General features: G+C 37.9%; 1 protein-coding gene across 2 annotated transcripts in view; it reads right to left on the reverse strand.

Annotated features, from left to right (window-relative positions):
• Window positions 1-4,858: 4,858 nt before the first annotated feature.
• The window catches only part of BTLA (B and T lymphocyte associated), a 31,520-nt gene continuing 11,846 nt past the window's right edge, over window positions 4,859-24,532 (reverse strand). The window contains exons 2-6 of one of the 2 annotated variants that reach the window (XM_032406533.1): window positions 20,046-20,369; window positions 12,541-12,576; window positions 11,228-11,368; window positions 9,663-9,706; window positions 4,859-7,090 (exon numbers count right to left, since the gene is read on the reverse strand). In XM_032406533.1, coding sequence (XP_032262424.1) covers window positions 6,815-7,090; window positions 9,663-9,706; window positions 11,228-11,368; window positions 12,541-12,576; window positions 20,046-20,369 — 821 coding nt within the window. In that variant the 3' untranslated portion in view covers window positions 4,859-6,814. Of the gene's footprint in view, window positions 7,091-9,662; window positions 9,710-11,227; window positions 11,369-12,540; window positions 12,577-20,045; window positions 20,370-24,532 lie in introns of both variants that reach the window. The other variant, XM_032406532.1, reaches the window with a different exon arrangement.

Genomic DNA, 24,532 nt, shown 5'->3' on the forward strand with positions numbered 1-24,532 from the left:
AGGTACAAAATCAGTGCACAGAAGTCAGTTGCTTTCTTATACACTAACAATGCAACTGTAGAAAGAGAAATTAGAGAAACGATTCCATTTACAATAGCACCAAAAAACATAAGATACCTCAGAATAAACCTAACCAAAGAGGTAAAGGATCTATACTCTAGGAACTACAGAACACTCATGAAAGAAATTGAAGACACAAAAACATGGAAAAACATTCCATGCTCATGGATTGGAAGAATAAACATTGTTAAAATGTCTATGCTGTCCAGAGTAATCTATACCTTCAACATCATCCCGATCAAAGTTCCAATGACATTTTTCAAAGTGTTGGAACAAACAATCCTAAAATTTGTATGGAATCAGAAAAGACCCCGAATCACCAAGGAAATGTTGAAAAAGAAAAACAAAGCTGGGGGCATCACGTTGCCTGATTTCAAGCTATATTACAAAGCAGTGATCACCAAGACAGCATGGTACTGGGACAAAAACAGGCATATGGACCAATGGAACAGAATAGAGAGCCCAGATATGGACCCTCAACTCTGTGTTCAAATAATTTTCGACAAAGCAGGGAAAAAATATGCAATGAAAAAAAGACAGTCTCTTCAATAAATGGTGCTGGGAAAATTGGACAGCCACATGCAGAAGAATGAAACTCGACCATTCTCTAACACCATACACAAAGATAAACTCAAAGTGGTTGAAAGACCTCAATGTGAGACAGGAATCCATCAAAATCCTAGAGGAGAACATAGGCAGTAACCTCTTTGATATTGGTCACAGCAACTTCTTTCAAGATACATCTCCAAAGGCTAGTGAAACAAAAGCAAAAATGAACTTTTGGGACTTCATCAAGATAAAAAGCTTCTGCACAGCAAAGGAAACAGTCAACAAAACAAAGAGGCAACCCACAGAATGGGAGAAGATATTTGCAAATGACACTACAGACAAAGGGCTGATAACCAAGATCTATAAAGAACTTCTCAAACTCAACATCCAAAAAACAAATAATCAAGTCAAAAAGTGGGCAGAAGACATGAACAGACTCTTTTCAAAAGAAGACATACAAATGGCTAACAGACACATGGAAAAATGTTCATCATCATTAGCCATCAGGGAAATTCAAATCAAAACCACATTGAGATACCACCCTACACCAGTTAGAATGGCAAAAATTGACAAGGCAAGAAACAACAAATGTTGGAGAGGTTGTGGAGAAAGGGGACCCTCTTACACTGTTGGTGGGAATGCAATTTGGTACAGCCACTTTGGAAAACAGTGTGGAGGTGCCTCAAAAAATTAAAAATTGAGCTACCCTATGACCCAGCAATTGCACTCCCCGGTATTTACCCCAAAGACACAGATGTAGTGAAAAGAACAGAAGAGCCATAGCAGGAATGTCCGCAATAGCTAAACTGTGGAAAGAGCCAAGAAGCCCTTCAACAGATGAATGGATAAAGAAGATGTGGTCCATATATACACTGGAATATTACTCAGCCATCAGAAAGGATGAATACCCAACTTTTACATCAACACGGATGGGACTGGAGGAGATTATGCTAAGTGAAATAAGTCAAGCAGAGAAAGTCAATTATCATATGGTTTCACTTATTTGTGGAACATAAGGAATAGCATGGAGGACATAAGGAGAAGGAATGGAAAAATGAAGGGGGGGGAATCGGAGGGGGAGATGAATCATGAGAGACTATGGACTCTGAGAAACAAACAGAGGGTTTTAGAGGCGAGGGGGGTAGGGGGATGGGTTAGCCCAGTGATGGGTATTAAGGAGGGCACATATTGCATGGAGCACTGGGTGTTATATGCAAACAATGAATCGTGGATCACTACATCAAAAACTAATGATGTATTGTATGATGACTAACATAATATAATAAAATAAAATAAAATTTAAAAAAAATTTAAAAAAGAACTTAAAAAAAGAATCATAAAAGGCAAAATATTATCTAGTGCTTATTAATGCTTGATTATGGACCATAAAAAGCCCTGGAGCACAAGACTCAATGTAATATAGCAACCAACCTATAGGCTATAGCACCACTATGGATCCAACTCTACTTGGATGACTTCCTTGGAAGAGATTCATGGTAATATTATTTAATTTGCACTTCTTAACTTGAGAGACATACCAAATATTAATATCACTCAAATAAAATTTGATATTGGTCACAGCAACTTCTTTTCCAATCTCTACATAGAGTATCACTCAAAGAAAACACAAATTCCCAGAAGTTTGAAAAACAATTCCACCTGTGGTTGTCCAGTTTGGAGTTATTATCATTTTTAGCCATTTTAAGGTAGCATGAGAAAGTTGGAGGTTTCTAACCTGATGAAATTCTAGGCAATCCTGACCCTCCTTTTTTTTTTAACCTCAAATAAAATTATTTATCAATTGTCAAACTTTGATTAAGACTTGAATAAGTTTATAATGATATTGTCTAAAATAAAAATAAAGTGTATGGCCATATCAGCATGTTAGTTACACACATCTTGATCAACCAAGAAGCATAAAGAGAATATAGTTGCAATTGAGCTCTCACAGTGCATAAAATGCTTTGTATAATATACAGGAAAGCACTTTGAAACTACCTATATGCTATTTAGGTGACAATGACAGCTAAAATTTGGCTCATATCCTGTCACTCCTCTAGTAACTTAACACCCATCAAGTACTTACCCAAAATTAGGAAAAAGTCATTCTTTTTCTTGCCTCCCATTCTTACTTTATCTTCTGAAATAGGTGATCTACCCTCTTGCAGACTTCTTACAGAATGAGGATCCATTTAACTGACTGGAGAGTTGGACAGAACCTCTCACTCTTTTAACCACGATAACCTTGGAAAGGAGCCCTTGCATTCAAGGCAAAGAAGGTTGTCATCACATCCCTGGCTCTCATTCATTTGCAATTAGGGAAGTTTGAGGGAGACTGACATCTCCCACATGGCTGGTTGGGTATCTCTTTTTAGACCTAACTCTTCCTATAAATAAGTCCAGAGTCAAGCAGGATTTAAGTGGAGGAAGTGGTAGGAAACTTATGCTGTCGTTGGACCCAAGCCATGCTCACCAATTTACCATTACCATTAATGTTAATCTTTTCCCCAATCTGACTTCTTTATGTTTCAATTGGTCAAGGACCTGTAGAGACAGAGGACTAAGAACAATTCAGCTATCAGATTATATTTTTTGTTCAGTTTCTACCTCATTCATCTATGCTATAAGCAGTGATGAGCAGTAATGGAATCTTTCTCAACCATGTCACTTCAGAACCTAACAAACTCGTAGGTGCCTAATATGTGGTGATAGATTGTTTGCAGATAAAGCGATTCCCATGGAACGTTTACCCTGACTAACTTCAGAATAGAGCCTGATCTTAAAGATCAATCCCCAGAACTTGCTTTTGAACCTGTAACTTGATTTCTAACACAGGATTTTCAGTTCCTGTGTTCTCAAATTCAGGGCAAACATTCTATAAAGTAGTAATGTTTTCTTTCTCACATGCCATTTTTACTTTCTGGGCTGGGTGGTGAAGCTCTTCCTGTTCCTGCTTAAAATAGAACTTTCCAAATGAGTCTGTCATGAATGACTTAGCTTCCTGCCACACCTGACTCCTGGTGGGGACATGTGGGTTCATCAAGGCTAAGCTTCACAAATCATCTGAGTTTCTTGTGAAAAAAGGCAGGTTTTTATTTAGTAGGTGAAGACTGAAATTCTACATTTCTAACAACTCTCCAAGGATGCCCATTCTACCAATTTGAGGGCCATCCTGTAAGTAGCAAGGGGTTAGATGACCCGCTTCACAAACAATATCATCCATTCTTTAAACATTATTTAATTCTACTATGTGCCAAACACTGGGATAAGATACTAAAGAGAAACGTAACCTAATCCTGACTCATAAGAAGCCCAGAGTCTAATATGGCAGCAAACATACAAATAAATGCTATAAATGATGTCCATTTAGAGAATGAAAACACAAGCCACAGAAAATAGTTGCACAAGCCATATTTGATAAAAGATTTTTATCCAAACTATACAAATAACTCTTAAAACTCAACAATAAACAGACAAGCAACCCAATTAAAAAAATGGGCAAAAGACCTGAATAGATACCTCACCAAGAAGATACATGGATAGCAAATAAGAATATAAAAAGATGATCAACATCATATGTTAATAGGAAATTGCAAACTAAGAAAAACAGATATTACTATACACCTATTAAAATGGACAAAATCCAGAACACTGACAATACCAAATGCTGATGAGGATGTGGAGGGACAGGAACTCTTATTCATTGCTAATGGGAATGCAGAATGGTACAGCCACTTTGGAAAACATTTTGACAGTTTCTTACAAAACTAAACATACTCTTACCATATGACCCAGCAATCATGTTCCTTGGTATTTGCTCAAAACTGATCAAATAAACCACATATACCGAACTGGCCTCTATACTGGGAAACCTGATTTAAATGATCTGGGGTGTTTTTCAATGGTGAAAATTGTAGAGCCTATATTCTGGATCTTCTGAATGAGAATTTCTTAGTGCTAGGAGTTGGTAATCTGAAGTTTATCAAGTTCTGGAGGCTGTTTTTAAGTACCATTAGGCTTGAGAATCACTTTTCTACTTCATGTCCACGCATTTTTTTTAGTACAAAAGCCAATACCAAATTGATTCCAAATAAGTTGTAATAACTTTATTATTCATTACCTTATTATTAGTGAAATAAGCTACGCAAATAATACTGAAATAGATTTATTTGGGAAATACATATATAATTCTGACATTTTATTAAGAAGCAATAAAAACATGGTTTGGAATTTTGGCAGCATGGTACAAATGTAAGAATAAATCATTGTAGAGGTAAAATCATTATCAACATTATCTTTACTATAAGACAAACTAAGAATATCCTAAACAATAGACAAAAATATTTTGTTGCTTAAATTTAAGAAAATTATGAAGGAACTGTTCAGCTGTGTGTTTATCTGATCAGGGCAGCTAAATGTATCCTCCCCATACTTCCTGTTTCTATATTTAAGAATACCGCAAACAGTTATTCTAATATATCTTTTGTACGTAGTTGCTTATAAATGCAGCTTGGTTGAAAGAGCCTACCTAGAACCAGTTGCTCAAAATTCCAGGTATGGCACTATCATACTGGCTTGATAACAGTGAGTCTAAAGCAATACCCACAATCCCAATCTAAGGAGCAAAATCTTAATGCCAGTGTTGTTCCAGAAGAAAAGCTCCACCACAAACTCCCAGTTTTATCTTTATGGGATAAAAAACTTTATGGGATATCATACTCCCATCGCCATAATTTCAAACACTATTTTCATACATTTTCTGTAATGATCCATTTTTTCTAGTATTCTGAACTTTTTAGGAAACTGAAACAATTTTGTCAGTTTCTCTTTTTACCATTTCTGTAAGTCACTTAGTTTTCCTTCTATACACACACACACACACACACACACACACACACACACACACACACCACATTCATTTGTGCAGCAGCTCACCTATTTGTTCAAATGGATCCCAACCTTTGCTGTCCACTTTGTATGAGGTGTACTGCCTTATTTAGTAGCAGCACCTGAGAATCCTAATAGCCTCAAGGTGTTGAATAAAGTTGTAGGCTATTTTTGAAATAATTAGACTCAAGTACTCTGGAAATTCAGAAACTTTGAAACCATCTCCTCTTGCTGGACTCAAGTGGCTGCAACTACAGTATTTTAAAATGAATTGTTATGAAGCCGTACCACTTTGCTATGTATGATTTGCCCTGATTCCTTAGTAAGAAGAGCAGCAAGATACAGAAGTGCTTAATGAAAGTATGGCGACCTGTTTTGGCCAACTAAATATTCCAGACTTTTCGCTATTCCATTAACTGTGCTTTTCATTTGCTATCAGGTTAGCCATGACGCAGTTTAAGCTATCAGTCTGCACTTGCTGGATGATACTTATTTTCACTAATTTTTATATTTATTTAGACAACCCCAAGTATATTAGTTTAGCAGCATTACATCACATTTATATACATTAGTCCATGTGACCCAAACACTGAGTCACAACTTTGTTTATAAACGCACCACACATCAATAGCTCCATCACTACCTATGTTTGCTTAGCAGTGTAACAGGGTAGATAAAACCATTTGTCAGGGATGGGCAACATCTACTCTACATTAGTTGGTGTATTCCACATCTTAATTGCACCATTTATCCTTCCCATTCTTTTCTTATATCAAGTCTAAAATGATTTCTTCTTTACATTTAAGAAACCCCAGTATGAGATGGACAGAGGAAAATTTCTCATCATGGAAGAATGACCAGAAATAAGCATACCATCGTTACTTTGTTGATGGTTAGTTAGTCAAATTGGGACATTCTTTCTTTGTCAAGAGAGTGTAGTGAACTAATCCAGATAACACAAATCTCTCTTGCCTACATGTGTCTCTTATCCTCCAAAAAATATACTAACTTTGTACATTGGGTAAAATGTAGCTAAGTTTAAATGTTCTACTACCCTGCTACTCATAATACCAGTCAGTTTTGGAGAGAAGGGTTTTTGTGTTGTTCAAGGCTATAATATAAAAAAGTTCCCTTGCAGTATTTTGGGAGAAATTTTAGTCACTTGTCCTATGGACCCTTAAGACCCAAGCACCAACATGAACCTCCTTGAAGTGAAACTTCTCAGGTCAAGGAATATTATTGGACATTTTGTTGGGCTCAGATAATGGTGTTGACATGCTGATCATTCAGTGATCACTGTTGGAGATCAAGATTGAATTTAATTCCTCACACATATGGCTGCATATTCTGTAGGTGCTTCTTTCACATTCCTTGCTTGTCTTGGGTTTATTCCAGTGACAGAATGGTTCAGGGAGGCATAAACAATGCTCTGTTTGTTTTCCTCCAGACATGGGTTAGAATAAACTTCAGACTCTTCCTGGACCTTGAACCAGGGGTCATTATCATAAGTACAAGTTTCTGATGGCAGGGTTTGGGGATTTTGCCTGGCTCCCACTTCAGTTTGCTCACTCCTAAAGGGCTGGGGAATATCAACCTATAAGAGAAAAAAAGATTGTTTTAACTACCACCTAAGGATGTGATAGTGCATACAATTAGCAAACTATAAGTAGATGCTAAATTGAGTTAATACACCAACAGAGATAATTTACTCTTCCTCACTTTTGCTGCTGACACCTACAACTGTAGCAGATTCTCACTTGTTGAAAGATGAAAGGCTTAGAACCACTGTGTTCCTCCCAAGTAGTTATTTTGTGCTCTTACTAGTCACTTTTGAAGTCACAGAACATTTCTAGCTCTACAAGAACCTTACCTGGTAAAAATGAAGATACCATTTTAATGCTAAGAGGTGTTATTTCAATTTTTAAATACCAGTTTTGTCAGTCAATTTATGTTCTTGAAGTTTGGCCTAACTCCTTGAAGGCATGAAGTCCACTGTCTTTGACAGTCTACATGCCTTGTCAGGTTCTTTGTCGTCCTCATTTTGTATGTGAAGTAGTACATCTCCTACCCCTCCTTGGCAGAATTCTACCACAAGTTATTGTCTGGCCCTATCCCGAGAAGCTAAGCATTAGCTGCTGAGTATCCTGCTTCCCTCTGATGAGGTGGCTGCCCAGAAAATAACACTAAGGCTGAATGATTGAACGAAGCAGGAATCGCTTTACCCTCCCCAGTCTCTTGACTCAGCTGAAAAGTGCCCAACCTCCACTCGAAGGAGCCTGGTTAAAGTCTCCAGAGAAGCGCTGAAGAATAAAACTGTCACATGACCTAATAAGTAGCCATAAATCCTCAATATATCAACAAGATCCTTGTTGTACTTTTACAATATATATGTCTGTCAACTCCCTTGTCCCTGTCAACTCTGTCTCCCTTCCCAAAAGATGGCTGGTTTCCATGGAAACCTTAATTAAAATGAATGAGGTTAAAGAAAACATGGTGCTCTGTGGCTGACTGTATCCCGTGGCACCTCAGCCAAGTGGGTAGATGCCACGAGCTGGTGTGCCACACTGTGGTTGATAGAGATGACAAACACCAAAGCAGCTATCCTACTCTATATTTGTATGGCATTTTGCAGTTTACAAAGCACTTTAAAAAAATACACAGCTCAGTGTTTTTTAGTATACCCTCCAGGGACCATTGTGGAATAAGACGAGAACCTTGGCTTTTATATGTACCTGCCATGTTTTTACCAGTTCCTTTCTCTCCTTTGGATTTCTATTCCACCGGTTCCAGTGCAAGTCCCTTCCTAAGAAAGCTTTAGTCTCAAAGATTTAATATTACACCACTTTATTTTCTGAAATGTTGGCCAACTCAAATGGCACAAAGCTCTGAGTTCCTGTGAAAGACACAGACATCTTAAAACAAAATTCCCGAATAATTACACACACACAGAATCCCTCTTGAATTCAACTTCAGATCATAAATAATTTGTCCAGCCTACACAGGAAGAACTATGACTACATTTTAACCAACCTGGGCTTAATTTAACAAGGAACTATTTAGATTATCATTTTAAATGGTTTCATAGATCTCAGTCCTGATGGTAACAGAATGTAGTTCATTGGTGTTCACTACAGGAAGTAAGAAAACAACATTTAAGAAAATTTTCCTGCTTGAAGAAACAAAACCTTAGCACCCAACACAATGTTGCCTATTGCCGCTTACTAAAAACTTAATATGAGTTCAAAGTTGAATGCATTTGGTTTGATTTAAAAGTGGGCAACCTGGTGGGGATGCTGAGTGTCACTTAATATTATATGTAAAATTATTGGTGATATCTGCCTTTGGCACTTCTGGAACTTTTGAGAAGGTTACTACATCTTTATCTCTACCCTTCAACCCTGAAACATGCACTCACACACAAAGCTCCTTTACAGTACCTTAATTATGACTATTTGCTTTTAACTAAAGAACTTCATAAAATGTTTTCAGAAATGTATTGCCTCAGCTTGCTTTTTTTTTTTTTTTTGAGTTCCAATATTTACACAACATTGAACCCAAAAGAAAAAGCCTAATTTTATATTCCAAGAACTTGTAGGAAAACTTGGCCCTGCCTCCAAAATGCCCTAGGCTTTGCCTGGGAGGTCTCTTCCTTGATGAGCCCACACACATTATGAAAGACTTTTGCATAACAACTTTTTCCGGTCAGGCTTCTTTATCTGCTGGTGATCTAGGAAGAAATCACACATTATTTTATGAGATAATTTATGGTTCATTCTTTCATTAACTCTCAACTCTTTTCCAGAAAGACTTTAAGGTATTTTTTGTGAGAATAAATGAATAGCCTGAGGTTACATAACAGGCCAAGAGCAGAGCCAAGGTTTATATAATCCACTCTGACTTTTCTACTTCTGGTCTGCACTGCCACTCATGCCTTTCCAAAAGGCCACTTATTATGAGTCTTGTTAATCCTGAAGAATCTTTGCTGCAGATGGAGGTAAATGTAAAATAAACACATTTTTTTAAAGCAAGTCGATATACGGAGAGCATTTGGACAGTTCCTGGCACAGGGTGAGTGTTACATAGCCTTATTAAATTTAAAATAATATATTAAGATGAACATGGTATAACATAGATTGCATTTGTTTTAACAAATACATAGAACATACCAGGTTAATTTCCCTTCCTGCTGTATCAGAAGGCTTCTTTTGTTCTGCTGGGATTGAAAAAGAAAAATAAGAAACCAAGAAGAGTGAAGAACAACACAAAATTCTTCCCCAATTCCCTGTAAGTTGAGGTTGTGGTAAGAATATGGGTTCTGGAATCTGATTGCTAGGTTGAAATTCAGTGTCTAGAGCAGAGGTGGGATGCCTCCCCACCCATGTCCATCCACTTGCATGGCATGGCAGTGTTATTACTAGTTTTGGCTTGTTTATTTGCTGTGACCAGCAAGGCACATACGCCTCAGTTTGTGTGCATTCATGCTGCTCCTTTTGTTCACTGGTTCTTTACTTCTTACTCCAGAGAGCCCTACAGCATATCCAAGAGGAAGGGGCAGGATCTAGTACATCACTTTAAACACACTGGAGATCCTTGTGCTGGGGATACGCTATACTCGATGCAGACACACTGCTATCCCCTCACCTACAGAGGCCAGGATCTCCTCCGGCCCAGTTCACTCCAGATGTGGTAGGTCAAAGGATTTATCCCTGCCTCTTTTTCTACAGTTTTCTGAAGCAGCCTCAATAAAGATGGTGAAAGCTGGGGAAGGACCATGGCAAGAGTCTTGGAGTTGCAGATGTGAAGTTAGGGTTACAGAGGATTCCCTCAGTATTCTGAGAAGGTTCTGGGCTCCGGAAGTCCTTACCACAAAACACCAGAAGTACTTTTGCCCAGACAAAGCTTTCTCTTGTGGCAGAAATAAAGGATGCTCTGTCTAGCTTCATTTCTATAGCTACACTGCAGCTTCCAGTGTGGCAAATGGTGGGAGGAGATGGCAGAGGGAACAGTAAAGACAGAGAGAGAGCTGGGGTGTTTTGGATTAGAGCGACATCAGCATTCTCCACACATCTCTCTCTTACTCTGATTAAGTGTCTGCTCATGACTCTGAAGGAATTCGTAGAAAAGCAGAAAGGAATTGCTTCTAAGATGTCACACCTCTCCCATCCTAGCCAAACCCACATTTTTCAAGTGCATTAATTTTGGGTGATGGTTCAGTTCAGGCGCGTGTTTATGATGGCATCAGAAAGTACAGACATAGGAATTTCCTTTGGGGACATTTGGTCTTCGTTTAGACAAGGGTGTGTATGATTGGCATGATGTGGTGTGGCTGTGAAAAAGAGAATGAGACTAATTCAAATTAGACATGTTGACCTGAGAGATTATTTTAAACCTCCCTTTCAATACCCTTAAAGTTTAGAAGAGCTGCTTGTCCCATTAACTTAAGATTGACACAAGTAGAATGGGTAAGTCCCAGCCATGTGCCCTCCTCATCACAACCCCTGCCTAGAGCACGGTGCTGTGGGGGCCGTGTCTCACCATGACTGGAAGGGACCTGAATTAATCCATCTGTCTTTTTGGTGGAAGGATGAGTTGTCCCCGAGGAAATCATTATCCGTGGTTCCTCACAGAATATTGGGAAAGAAAACAACAGGAACCAACTAAAAATTAATCAGCTCTAGTAACTGAACCCCAAATGTGTGGCACATAGCAACAGATGGAAGATGGAACCCACCTTGGTGCCTTCTAAGGCAGCAGAATAGGTAGAAACAGGTAATGAGCAGAAGCAATGCCCCCAAAGGAAGCAAACTATAAAGCATCCATTGTCTATCATCCGTCATTTCTGTGGAGGGTGGTCCTGAGGCACTGGTTGTATCTGAAATGTGAGTTAATGCTAAAGACAGTTAGGAAATTGGAGATATAATAGGATCGGTAATACCTTCTGCACCGTCACAACTTAAATGAAGGAGATTTCCAGCTGATGCTTCTCTTTCTCTTCCAGAAGCCTTCCCCAAGAACCCTGGGCCTCAGTGTTCTCACCCACCTCTTGCTTTATTGATGAGCATATGTGGGTGGCTCTGGGTTATAATTCATCTTTTGTAAGAATTTTTTATTCTGCTAGGGTTAATCCCCTCTAAAACAATACCCAAAACAGCTCTCAGCAAGCACTTCACCAAGCTCTTTCATTGACATCGTCTTACTTAACTCTCATATTCATTCCTAAAGGAAAGTAAGGAAGCCATTATTTTTATCCAGTTTCATGCCTTGATAAAAGTGTTATTGTTCCAAGACTTGCCCAAGGTCAGATAGCTAGTGAGTTGCTGTTGGGACTTAAGCCAACATGTTTCTGATACTAAATTCCAGTTCCTTTAACACAAAGGCTTTTTGTCGTCTCATAACTCCCCGGGATCTCCAAATACTAAGTATTTTTCTTATCTCAAGATACCTTTGTTATCACCAAATACGCTTTGCTGGGCATACAGCCAGTGCTCGTTGTTAACGATCAATGTTAACATGCATTAAGGTTCTGTTTGTCCGTGCTAGGTTGCAACTCACCGACGAGTCATGAAACAATTTAATAGAGCACAAAAAAATTAGAAACATGAATTGCAGCAGAAGAGAAAACTAACAGAATGCATCACACATCATTAATTTTGTATATATGTTAAATTTTTTATGCAGGAAATTTTTATTTCTAAATATATTAACATCATTATCCATTTGCTTCCACACGTGCTTGGCTTGTAAAGGTGGTCAGGAGATACTGAGGCTGGGCAAACAGTGGTTATGTAATTCAGACTGGTAAGAAACCCTGCATTGTTTATGCTGCAGCTGCTGCCTGGGCAAGGACAGCCGCCAAGTCATTACCAATGATGACAGACACAGCTGTCTGGGGGAAGGCTATGAATAGAAATAGGGACAAAAGTTCCCACAGAGATAACCAAATACGAACAAATCCACTCAGTTAGGAAAATCCAACTTTTATTATTTCTCCGACCACCAAATAATCTAGTTTCCTTAATTTTATCCGACTAGTTTGATACTTACTTATCAGAGGGTATTCTGAATTATTTCTAGTCCATTCTGAAATAGAAAATCAAGATAAAGAAGTGAAATTGGTTGTAAAAACAATACTCAGGTGTGTCCAGAGTCAGAGCTAATATCTGAAGGGATGCCCGCATTTACACACCAACAGAACCCAGTAACCCAGCTCACGGGAATTTGCACAATTGGCAAATCATCACCTGAGGATCACGGACACAAAATAAGTCTCTGGGTTTATTTTGAGGCTTGAAGAAAGACTGTACATACAAGACAAACTTTGTCTGGTTTGATTCCCTCTTCCCCATTACTTAAGTATAAAGATAGAATACAGCCTGTGTGACACCTTCCAGCTTGGAAAAACAAGATATTCATTCAGCAGGTGCTCCAAGTGAGTGTGGAGAGCCACAAGGAAAGGATGCTTCTGATGACATGCTGAGTATCATTCTGAAACAGATGGTGCCTCCCACTTCCTGCCCACTCATTCTACCCCCACTTTTCTGCTGAGAGGATGACAACCTGCCCTTGTGAATTTCCTAATGGGGGACTGACCAAGGGCAAGTTGGGGAGGATGGAGCTGCAGGTCAATGTACATTCCAGTGACTGTTTCCCAGCTGTCAACTTTTCTCCTGGAGCTTTGCTTTGCAAAGCGTTTTTTCTTCATTCTGGGAGAATATTGCTTTCCCAATAGCATCCAAGCCCTGACTCTGCCACGGCCCTGTTCTTACATGGACCAACTCTTTTTTTCTTTTTTTTTTTTTTTACATGGGCCAATTCTTAACTTGACCATAAAAAGAAAAGGAGAGTCAGATACGAAAACAGGAAAATTCCCAATAGCCCCTAAAAGAGATACTTCAAGGGGAGAAAATGAAATATTTTTTATCATACTTTGATGTTGTTTTTATGAAAAGCATCATCCTTAAATATAATTTCAGATTATATTTTTCTCCTTCAGTACTCAATTCACGGAGTATTCCCAGGTACAGAAGGAAAAGGGATTTTTCTTTGACTTTTTCCCTATTATGTTTGTTTTCATCACTTCATGAAAGGAAAATACGTGCCCAGTTCAAAGCCAATTCTGAAATAATTCATTTGGAAGCAAGGATGACCCAGAAAAATATGACACAGTTTCTGCTTCCCAGGACATTATAATTCTTCATGAGATAAAGAACATTTCCACACATTACTACAGTACAAGGAATTGTCTGATAAACAAGAGGCACAGAGCTTAAATGACATGAAATATGCTAGAAAAGAAAAATCACTTCGCTTAGGGTGAACCCTGGAAGGCTTCATTAAGAACTGGGAAATGAGCTGGGCTTGACAGGAAGGGCAGAATTGTGGTGGGTGGAGGCAGATGAATGGGTTCCCTATGAAAGGTGAGAGGACATGGTGAAGACATGCAATGGCAGGTAGGGCTGTTGGGCTGGAGCAGAGACTCAAAGTGGAGTCTAGAAACAATCCAGAAAGGCAGGTGGGCATGGACTGTGGGAGGCCTTGAATACTGGTTAAATGCGAGCCCAACATTGGAAACCCTGAGGATGCTCTGCCAAAGACTCAATAGAGGAGTGGCATGATGGAAGAAATTTATTAGGCAAATTAAGTGTATTCGGAAGATATTTGGCTGAAATGGACCAAAATAGGAAACACTAAAGCCACAGAGTCCATACGGCTGATTGGAATATTTAGAAGGAAGATAATGACGGTTTGAGATGCTCACGAAGCTAGAGCAGGGAGGCAATCCCAGACTGAAGGTTGCTGACAGACAAGAGTAGAAGGCCAAAGAAAAGTCCTGGGGAATCCCCTTGGTCAGGAGCATTAGCTCACAAAGTGATAAGAAAGGTAGGAGAGTACGAGATTAGGCGAATAGAAATCTCCAAAGGAAAACTTAAAAGGCCCTTCATGTCTCCTATGTAGTTTTCCCTCTCACCACTCCATCTTCACCTCTCCTCTCCAGTATGATCCTAACAAGCGCATCCCCCCAGGACACAGGGATCACAGGGATGGAGGGAGAAGCTGCCCCTCTTGCTTTTCTTCTCTTCAGCCCTCTCCTCCCCAAGGGAGACAGATTGTCGATCCTAATTTTAGCCCCAACTTGATTCCTAGAACAGGCACATTTACCACTTTACAAACTGTGCAACCATCTGTAGTGGCCATGGAATGACCCCAATATGGGACAGAGGAGACACAGTAATACCCCTGGGACACTTCCATGTCAGAAGTATTTATTGGCTTGCCCCTGACACTGGTTGAATTCCTCTCTCTTGTACAGAAGGGTATTGGTTCCCATGAAGGAAAAGAGAATTACACAAGAAGGCAGCTTTTCCAAGGAATGTGATCTCAATGCCACTGCATTTAATTTTATTATACATTATATTAACGTACATTATATAAATAATCTAATAGCATTCAATTATTGTATATTTCATCATGTAATTAATATCCTGGGAGTAATGTTTTGCAAGTTTGGCTTATTTTTATCATTTGTTTTGCCAGTTAAAAAATTAATGCTTCTTTAAAAATTCAATATCTCATTATGTGAATTAATAGTGCAATTTTCTCCAGAAAGCATTCTTTCCATAATCTTCAGTATAAGCTTCTCCAGATTATTAAAGGCAATTGTTTCACTTTGCATAGATTATGTCATTTAATTCATTTAAGAATTATAAAGAAATATTTATTGAGTGCCTACCATGTGCTATACACTATGCCTTCTATTTGTAGAGAAGCAAAGATGTTTAAGATACAGCTTCCTTTCCAAAGAGGTTTATAAGCCATTGCATGGATATTCGCTGGCAATTAGCATTGTCTTTGACCCCACATTTGCAAAAGCAGAGTCTCTAACTCTGCCATAAATCCCTTCTACACTTCTATGCTTCATAATAGAGGGTTGCAGCTAGCTCTAGAGTACTGTGCATTCCCTTACTAGGCTGCTTTCAGAGGTCTTAAAGTTATTTAAAAGATATTAAAGGGATTTAAATGGATTCCTTCATTGGGCTACTTTAAGGGAGTTAAAAGACTGACTCCAAAGTGTGCATATAAAGTAATAAATTAATTTTTTAAAAACACAGTGTATGCATTCAAGTGAATGGTGTCCACAGAAGAAGTAACTGCCTAAGTCTGCATGTAGATTTCAGACATGCTGCAGTGCACCAAAGCTCTTTGAAATTTCTCTTTTGTAATAATCTTCAAGGTCAGTTTATGGGCCACAAAACAAGCTCCATCTCATTTCTTTTAATTAAAAGCGTGCTCTTCTTTGATCCAAGTATTTTTTTATCTTGGTGAAATACATATTAACATTACTATTATTATTTTAATCACCGAGAGCATACAGTTCAGTGGTATTTAAGATATTCACAGTTGTGCAACCATCACCACTATCTAGTTTCAGAACATTTTCGTCATCCCCAAAGGAAATTCCTTACACATTAAGTAGTTACTCCCCATTACCCCTTTCTACCAGTTCCTGGCAACCATTAATTACTTTCTTTCTCTATGGATTTTTTCTATTCTGGGTATTTCATATAAACTGTCATACAGTAGTAATCTTTTTGTGTCTGACTTCTTTTATTTTTTTTTTTTATTTTTTTTTAAAGATTTTATTTATTTATTTGAGAGAGAGAGAATGAGAGACAGAGAGCACGAGCGGGAAGAGGGTCAGAGGGAGAAGCAGACCCCCCGCTGAGCAGGGAGCCCGATGCGGGACTCGATCCCGGGACTCCAGAATCATGACCTGAGCTGAAGGCAGTCGCTTAACCAATTGAGCCACCCAGGCGCCCCTGTGTCTGACTTCTTTTAATTAGCACTATGTTTTTGAAGTTCATCTATTTTGTAACATATATCAGTACCTCATTCCTTTTTATGTCTGAATAATATTCCATTGTATGGATATAACACACTTTCTTTACCTATTTATCAGTTGATGAACACTTGGATTGTTTCCACTTCTTGGTTTTTGTGAATAGTGCTGCTATAAGTATTCAAGTACAAGTTTTAATGTGGACATATACTTTCATTTCACTTGGATATTACTGGGTCTTGTGGCAACTATGTTTAACCTTTTTAAGAAAGGTTGCCAGACCTTTTCCAAAGCAGCTTAATCATTTTACATTCCCACCAGTGCTGGTATAAGGGTTTCAATTTGTCCACATCTTTGCCAACACTTGTAATTTTCCATTTAAAGTAAAATTCTAGGAATCCTAGTGGGTGTAATGTGGTGTCTCATTGCGATTTTGATTTGCATTCCCCTAATGACTAATGACATTGAGCATTCCTTCATGTGCTTATTGGCCATTTATATATTTTCTTTGAAGAAATGTCTATTCAGTCTTTTGCCCATTTTAATTTGGTTGCTTGTCTGTTTGTTGTTGAGTTGTAAGACTTCTTTATATATTATGGGTACTAGTCCCTTATCAGATATATGATTTGCAAATATTTTCTTACATTCCATAGGTTGTCTTTTCATTCTTTCCATAGTGTCCTTTGATGTATAAAAGTTTTTAATTTTTATGAAATACAATTTATTTATTTATGTATTTATGCTTTTGATGTCACAAAAAATTGACAAATCCAAGATCATGAAGATCTACTTCTATGTTTTCCTTAGGGAAACATAGTATTAAAATTTTATGCAAGCATATATTTTATTGTTTTCATTCTTATATTAAATATTTGATCCATTTTTACTTATTTTTGTATGTTGTGTGAAGTAGAGGTCCAAATTCATTCTTTGGCAATGGCTATCCAATTGTCTCAGCACCATTTAATGAAGAAACTATCCTTTTCCCATTTTAATGGTCCCAGCAGCCTTGTTAAAAGTCAACTGGTCATCTCATTGTGGTTTTGATTTATATTTCCCTGATGATGAGTGATGTTGAGCATTTTTTCATGTGTCTGTTAGCCATTTGTATGTCTTCTTTAGAGAAATGTCTATTCATGTCTTCTGCCCATTTCTTAACTGGATTATTAATTTTTTGGGTGTTGAGTTGGTAAGTTCTTTATAGATTTTGGATACTAACCCTTTATCAGATATGTCACTTGCAAATGTCTTCTCCCAATTCCTAGGGTGCCTTTTAGTTTTGTTGAGTTTCTTTTGTTGTACAGAAGCATTTTATCTTAAACTACCTCACACCTGTCAGAATGGCTAAAATTAAAAACTCAGGAAACAACAGATGTTGGTGAGGATGCAAAGAAAGAGGAACCCTCCTACACTGTTGGTGGGAATGCAAACTGGTGCAGCCACTCTGGAAAACAGTATAGAGGTTCCTCAAAAAGTTAAAAATAGAACTACCCTACATCCCAGCAATCACACTACTAGGTATTTATCCAAAGGATACAAAAATTCTGATCAAAGGGTGTCCACTGACTGATGAATGGTTAAAGAAGATGTGGTATATATATAATGGAATATTACTCAGCCATCAAAAAGAACGAAATCTTTCCATTTGCAATGATGTGGATGGAACTAGAGTGAAAAGTCAGTCAGAGAAAGACAAATACCATATGATTTCATTCATATGTGGAATTTAAGAAACAAAACAGATGAACATCAGGGAAGGGAAGAAAAAATAAAATAAGGTAAAAATAGGGAGGCAAACCATTAGAGACTCTTGACTACAGAGAACAGGCTGAGGGTTACTGGAGTGGAAGTGGGGGGGATGGGTTAAATGGATGATGTACATTAAGGAGGACACTTGTTGTGATAAGCACTAGGTGTTATATGAAAGTGATAAATCACTAAATTCTACTCCTGAAACTAATACTACACTATATGGTAACTACCTTGAACTTAAATAAAATCTTGGAAGAAAAAAAAAATGTCAATTGGCCAAAGATGTATGGATTTATTCTGGCTCTTAATTTTATTCTATTGATCTGTATATATATCTTTTGCCAGTACCACACTGTTTTGATTATTGTAGTTTTATAGCAAATTTTTAAATGAAGGAGTGTGAATCCTCCAACTTTGCTTTTCTTTTGCAAGTTTTTTTTTTTTTTTTTTTGGCTATTTGGGTCATTGCAACTGTATGTGAATTTTAGGATCAGCTTTTTCATCTATGCAAAAAAAAAAAAAAGATTGTTGGGATTTTGATGGGAATTATATTGAACCTGTAGATCACCCTGGGAAATACTGCCATCTTAACAATTTTAAGTCTTCCAATGTGAATGGCATGTCTTTCCATTTATTTTTATCTTCTTTAATCTCTTTCAGCCATGTTTTGTTTAGTGTGTAAGTCTTAAACCGCCCAGGTAAATTTATTTTATTCTTTTTGAGGCTACTATAAATAGAATTGTTTTTTTAATTTCCTTTTCAGATTGTTCATTGCTATTGTATAGAAATACCATTGATTTTTTTTTAGCTGATCATACAACCTTGTTGATTTCATCTATTAACTCTACTAGCTTTTGTGGATTTTAGAAGTGAAACTATCTCTTTTTCCTTTCCAATTTGGATGCCTTTTATTTCTTTTTTCTTGCCTAAGTGTTCTGGCTAGAACCTCTAGTTCAGTGTTGAATAAAAGTGGCAAAAGCAGACAGCCTCTTCTTCCTGTTCTTTTTTTTTTTTTAAGATTTTTTTCTTTATTTATTTGAGATAGAGATAGAGAGAGAGAGAGAGCCAGCATGAACAGGGGGAGGGGCAGAAGGAGAGGGAGAATCAGGCTGTGCAGGGAGCCCAATGTGGGGCTGGATGGGGGTTTGGATGTGGGGCTCAATCCCAGGACCCTGAGACCATGACCAGAGACAAATGCAGACGCTTAATCAACTGAGCCACCCAGGCTCCTCTTCTTCCTGTTCTGAGAGGAAAAGCTTTCACTCTTTACCATGGAGTATGATGTGGGAGTTTCATAAATTAAACATATTCATTTATTTTCCTCTACTCTTCTCTGTTTGCTTTCTCTGTTTGTTTTATTCAGTTTGGTTTGGCCCAACTTAACCTCAACCTGTTCTCCTGATGTTTGAGCCTATTGAGGGCCTCTGGGAGAGACTGGGGAGGCAGCTAAAGCTATGAACATCCTCAAAATTCATCAGGGAGTCCGGTTTATTTGTGTGCAGTTTGTTCTCTGTGCAATCTATGAATTATTAACAAGTGTATAATTGTCTGAGCACCACAAATATAATTTCAAGGATTTATTATCAATAAAAGTTAAGGATTGGTAAGTAGAAGAAAAAATAAAAGGAAAAGAGGACAAAGAATAGAGAGCTGTCTACTACTATTGGTATTCACTTGGTAATTTTTTCCGTATTTCAGTGGCCTAGTATTGGATTTATCAAATAAATGCTATACCCTTTAAAGGCAAGAACAATAACTTTTATTATATTTTTTCTCTATTTTTCTCTACCTCACCCCAAAATTACACACACACTTGCTCACACAGATCACAATCTGAGGAGTGTGGCAACTTTCCGATTTACATGACTTCAGTGTGTAACATAAATGCTTGAGAATCTGGGTCCTCCTTTTCCTTAAAACATGATGAGAAAATATGAGATAGTCTTGGTGTAGAACTCACCTGTCACATTAATGGTTACTGAGTGGCTTTCAACAAGTCCAGATGAAAAATTTGCAGAACAGCGGTATGACCCAGTGTCACCAGGCAGCATGTGATTAAAATGCAGAATAAAAACTGAAATATTCTCATTTTCATTCCAGCTTGTGTATCCCTGAAGTTTATACCCAAGAGATAAACAGCTTTTTCCTTTGAGCTTGCACCAGATCACATTAGGTCTGTTAGTACAGTATTTCACAGGGCATTTCAGATCAAATGAATTCCCTGCTGAGACAGTGTATATGGAGTATCTCTTTACATACAGTTGTTCATTACATGATTTTTCCCCTGAAAGATGAAAACAAAATTAAAATCAAATATGCTCTAGAAAGACCAGATATTTGCCACTCAACAGATTCTGCCAAAGATTTCTCAAGTATGATTTTATAATTTTCCCAGATAACATTTTTTTTAAAAGATTTTATTTATTTATTTGACAGAGAGAGAGAGAGCTCACAAGCAGGGGGAGAGGCAGAGGGAGAAGCAGGCTCCCCACCAAGCAGGGAGCCCGACATGGGGTTCAATCTCAGGACCCTGGGGTTATGACCTGAGCTGAAGGCAGATACTTAACCGACTGAGCCACCCAGGTGCCCCCCCACCCAGATAACATTTTTCAGTATATTAACCCTTACTAGCAGAGTGTCTGGTACATAGTAGGCACACGATAAGTATTTGTTGAAAAAAATAATTTCCTCAATTGTTGAATAATTTCCTCAATTTCCAAAATATTACTGACATTTTTATTATTATAAAATGTTATTTTATTTTATTATTTTGTAGCTACTCCAATGGTAGCAAATAATAATAACAATTTTTGGTCAATAATTTATTATATTCCAGGGGCTGTTCAAAACACATTAAATAGAGATGCCTGGGTGGAGCTCAGTCAGTTAAGCGTCTGCCTTCAGCTTGGGTCGTGATCCTGGGGTCCTGGGATCAAGCCCCACATCAGGCTCCCTGCTCAGCAGGGAGTCTGCTTCTCCCTCCCCAGCCTGCCCGCCACTCATGCTTTCTCTCACCCCCTCTCTCTCTCAAATAAATAAAATCTTAAAAAAAACACTTTAAATATTTTAACCCATTTAATCTTCACAACAAAAAAATATATTATTATGACACCTATCTTACAGAGGTAGTAAAACATTTGCCTAGAGTTATATGCTAATAAATAGGGGAATCAAGACTCACACTCATACTAGAGTTCATTACTCTGTAAATCATTAACCATTACTCTGTTATTGTTTCTTGAGTAATAATCACATTTTCTATTACTAGCTCTGATATATTCCAATAAGTGGGAGAGAGGAACTTTTGTAGACAATTATTTCCCTATGATACTTGGCATTAGAAATATTCATTACTTGTTTCACAAAGGCTTTAGTGCTGCCTTGCAATTTTTTCCATGACTTTTTCTATGTAGGACACATGCAACTCAAGATAATTGTTGGAAGATAGGATGTTCTGACATAACATGAATGTTTTGTCTTCAAAGGGGGAGGAACAGCGATGCACCTCTTTTGGAAGTTCTGTCTTTTGGCCTAACATACAGGAAGTTGCCTCCTTTTGTTTTGGTGGGGAGAGCTTTTCCCTGGAAACAGATTTTCTGTTATCGTCTATGAACCTTCTGTTAGTAATTGTCAGTTGCATATAAAATCTGCAGCCAAGAAAAAAGAACTTTTAAAATGACCTATTACTATTGAGTAAGTTCTGTTACCCTTAACTTACCATGAAAGTATTTACTTGGAAACCTCAACATCTAGGATGTAACTGTGAACCAAGATACACGAAGAAGAATTATTCCCTAAACAAGCAAAATAGATATTGCAAGAACCCAAACTCATCTGACTTTATATATAATCTTTATAATTCCATTATCATTTCCTAATTAGCTTAGAGGGCATAATTGTGTTATATAATACAGAGTAATAACTATATTCATAATGAGAAGATTGAATCAACAAACAAAACCTTCAATAAGGCTTAATATATCTATTTTTTGAAACAAAGAAGAGCTCAATCCATTTTACAAAGAATTTCATCAGAAATGGTCATGTCAAAAAACATTTTGGCTCAAAAGGGGCAAACTTCAATTACTTAGAATGTATATTTATGTGGAAGTATTCATTCTTTGATATTTGTTGGATTATATTGTCCCTTTGGAGACTCATGCACATGAGCAAGAAAAATGGCACCAATTTATGACAACCCCTTAATTTTTTTGTATCAGTTACATCATGAGTGTACATAAATCATAGAATATTCTACTACTGAATTGACTGCCTGTGCTGGTAAAACAATAACTACAATCAGCCAGATTCCTTTTAGTTAAGAATGCTATAGTGGTTCATACCTTTTTGTTTTTCCATTAGAGCTAAGGTCTTGAGAGTGTTTTCTCTTTAAGTTCCTTTCCCTACATCCTTATGTTTGTTTGTTTGTTTTCTTGGCTGTCTTTCCCCCTTTTGAACTACCCTCTCAGCAATATATCCAATACATCCCCTTCATTAATTTCTTTCACTCATCTCCAAGCATTCTTCTGAACAGATGTATGTCTTACATCAGCATAACTGAGGTGATAGCCTAAACTAGCTTTTAAGGACAAAGCAGGCTAAGGGCAACTCGGATGTTGAGGTGAAAGACAGCTTTTGGCCCTGCCTTGCACACGCTGCTCTACTTAGCTGAATGTTCCACTTTATTTCTACACCCTTGCCAGCATAACCATTCTCATTTTAAGCTATTTCCTAACCTCCAAAAAACCTCTCAGTATAATTTCTGCTCACATCTCATCAACCTCTGTTCAGAAACCTGATTGAGTTTCCAGGAACCAGATTGAGAACTGTGGAGAACTTTCAGAAACTTGTGAATATTTTTATATTTATAAATGCATTGAAACCTCAAACAAGTTCACTTTAAGACTTACTAATTCAGTTGCTTCCAAAAATTCAAAATAAAAATGAAAGCAAACTAAAAGCCAATTTATAAGGATGAAGTTTTCAAAAACTTGAAGAGAAAGGGTAAGATAATTTACCAAAAGGAAGTGCCTAACAATATAACACCTGGATGTGGTTAGGCTTGCAACAAGAAAGCGAAGAGGCCAGAGGCTGAAAAGCCAAGTGAAACTCACATTTCCAGAACTCCATTCCTCCCCCTGAAGTTAATAAACTACCTCAGCCTCCTAACTTTGCTTTTCATATACCTGGATCTAGATAAGTCAGTCAGAGTTTATGGAGCCTAGAACTAACTCAGTGCCAACATTGTGGAAAACAACAAGATGGTTGTAGAAAAGGCCTTCCTGCCCTCAAGGAGCTTAGCATTTAATTGATGAGATGAGAGTCACTAACATAGCCACTGTCCCAGAATAAATTTACTATCTACCTTACCACTCTTTTTATCTTCAAATTCATCTGAGCTGAAAACAGGGCTCAGAGGGACCCTGGAAGTCCTTGTATGTTTGTTGTTGGGGGGGGTATAGAAATAAATAAGACAAGGTATCTTCCTTCAAGGGGCTTGCTTTCCAATGGGAAATAAAAATGCTTGACAGATGGGAGAATGAAATAACACTCTAAAGAGGTGCAGACTTTGTTTGGGTGTGCAGAGGATTAACCTCAGCTGGGACTATTGGGACAAGGCTTAATGGAAAAGTTATATTTGAGCTGAACAGTAGGGAACGAGTAACCCTTCGATAATCAGAGCAGTGAAAGGTACAGGGGAGGTATTTTAAGACTGAGCACATGGAAGGGCAAAGGCAGAGAAGGAGGAATCTCATGGCAGATTCAGGGAATTGATACACACTCGGATCATGGGTTTCTCACATAGTGACATGGAGACCACAGGTTGTTTCAGAATAAATGCAGTAAGCATTAAATGGGCCATGTTTAAACTCCACTTATTCACCATGAGAAAATACAGAGTCTGATTTTTCTGGGTTATTTATAAAAGTCATGTAAATACCTAAAAACTAGAATAACCGTTCAGACATGGTTGCTCAAATACTCTAAAATACTAACATATTGTGTGATGTTGAGAAAGCCACCCAGTCTCCCTGGACCTCAATCTCTGTAAAACAGGATGAAAACAGGAAAATCCTTACCCACCATCCTCCCCTACACAAACTCATCCACAACTTCACCTCCCTCAGTGTGTGACTGACACAATAAAACCAGCTCTAAGTCTATGTTGCCTTTCCATTTAGCCATCAGGCTGTCACCCAATGCTAGTAGCACAAGTGAACATCTCTTCTAGTCCCAGCCTATGTGGCTATGTGCATGGGGGGAGTGCACAGAGCAGGGGTAGGAGAGGAGGAGAGCCAGCTGATGGTCCTGACCACATCACTGACTCCCAGTGGCATTGTGGAAACATCACTGGGGTTCCTGCATATTCTTATCAGCAGGGTGAGGATCACTGGCTACCACATTGGCTGGACAGGGATTTTTCTTGAATGGGGGAATGAATAGATT

Source organism: Phoca vitulina, unplaced genomic scaffold (genome assembly GCF_004348235.1).
Source record: "Phoca vitulina isolate PV1807 unplaced genomic scaffold, GSC_HSeal_1.0 scaffold8, whole genome shotgun sequence".
NCBI classification, from domain to species: Eukaryota; Metazoa; Chordata; class Mammalia; order Carnivora; family Phocidae; genus Phoca; species Phoca vitulina.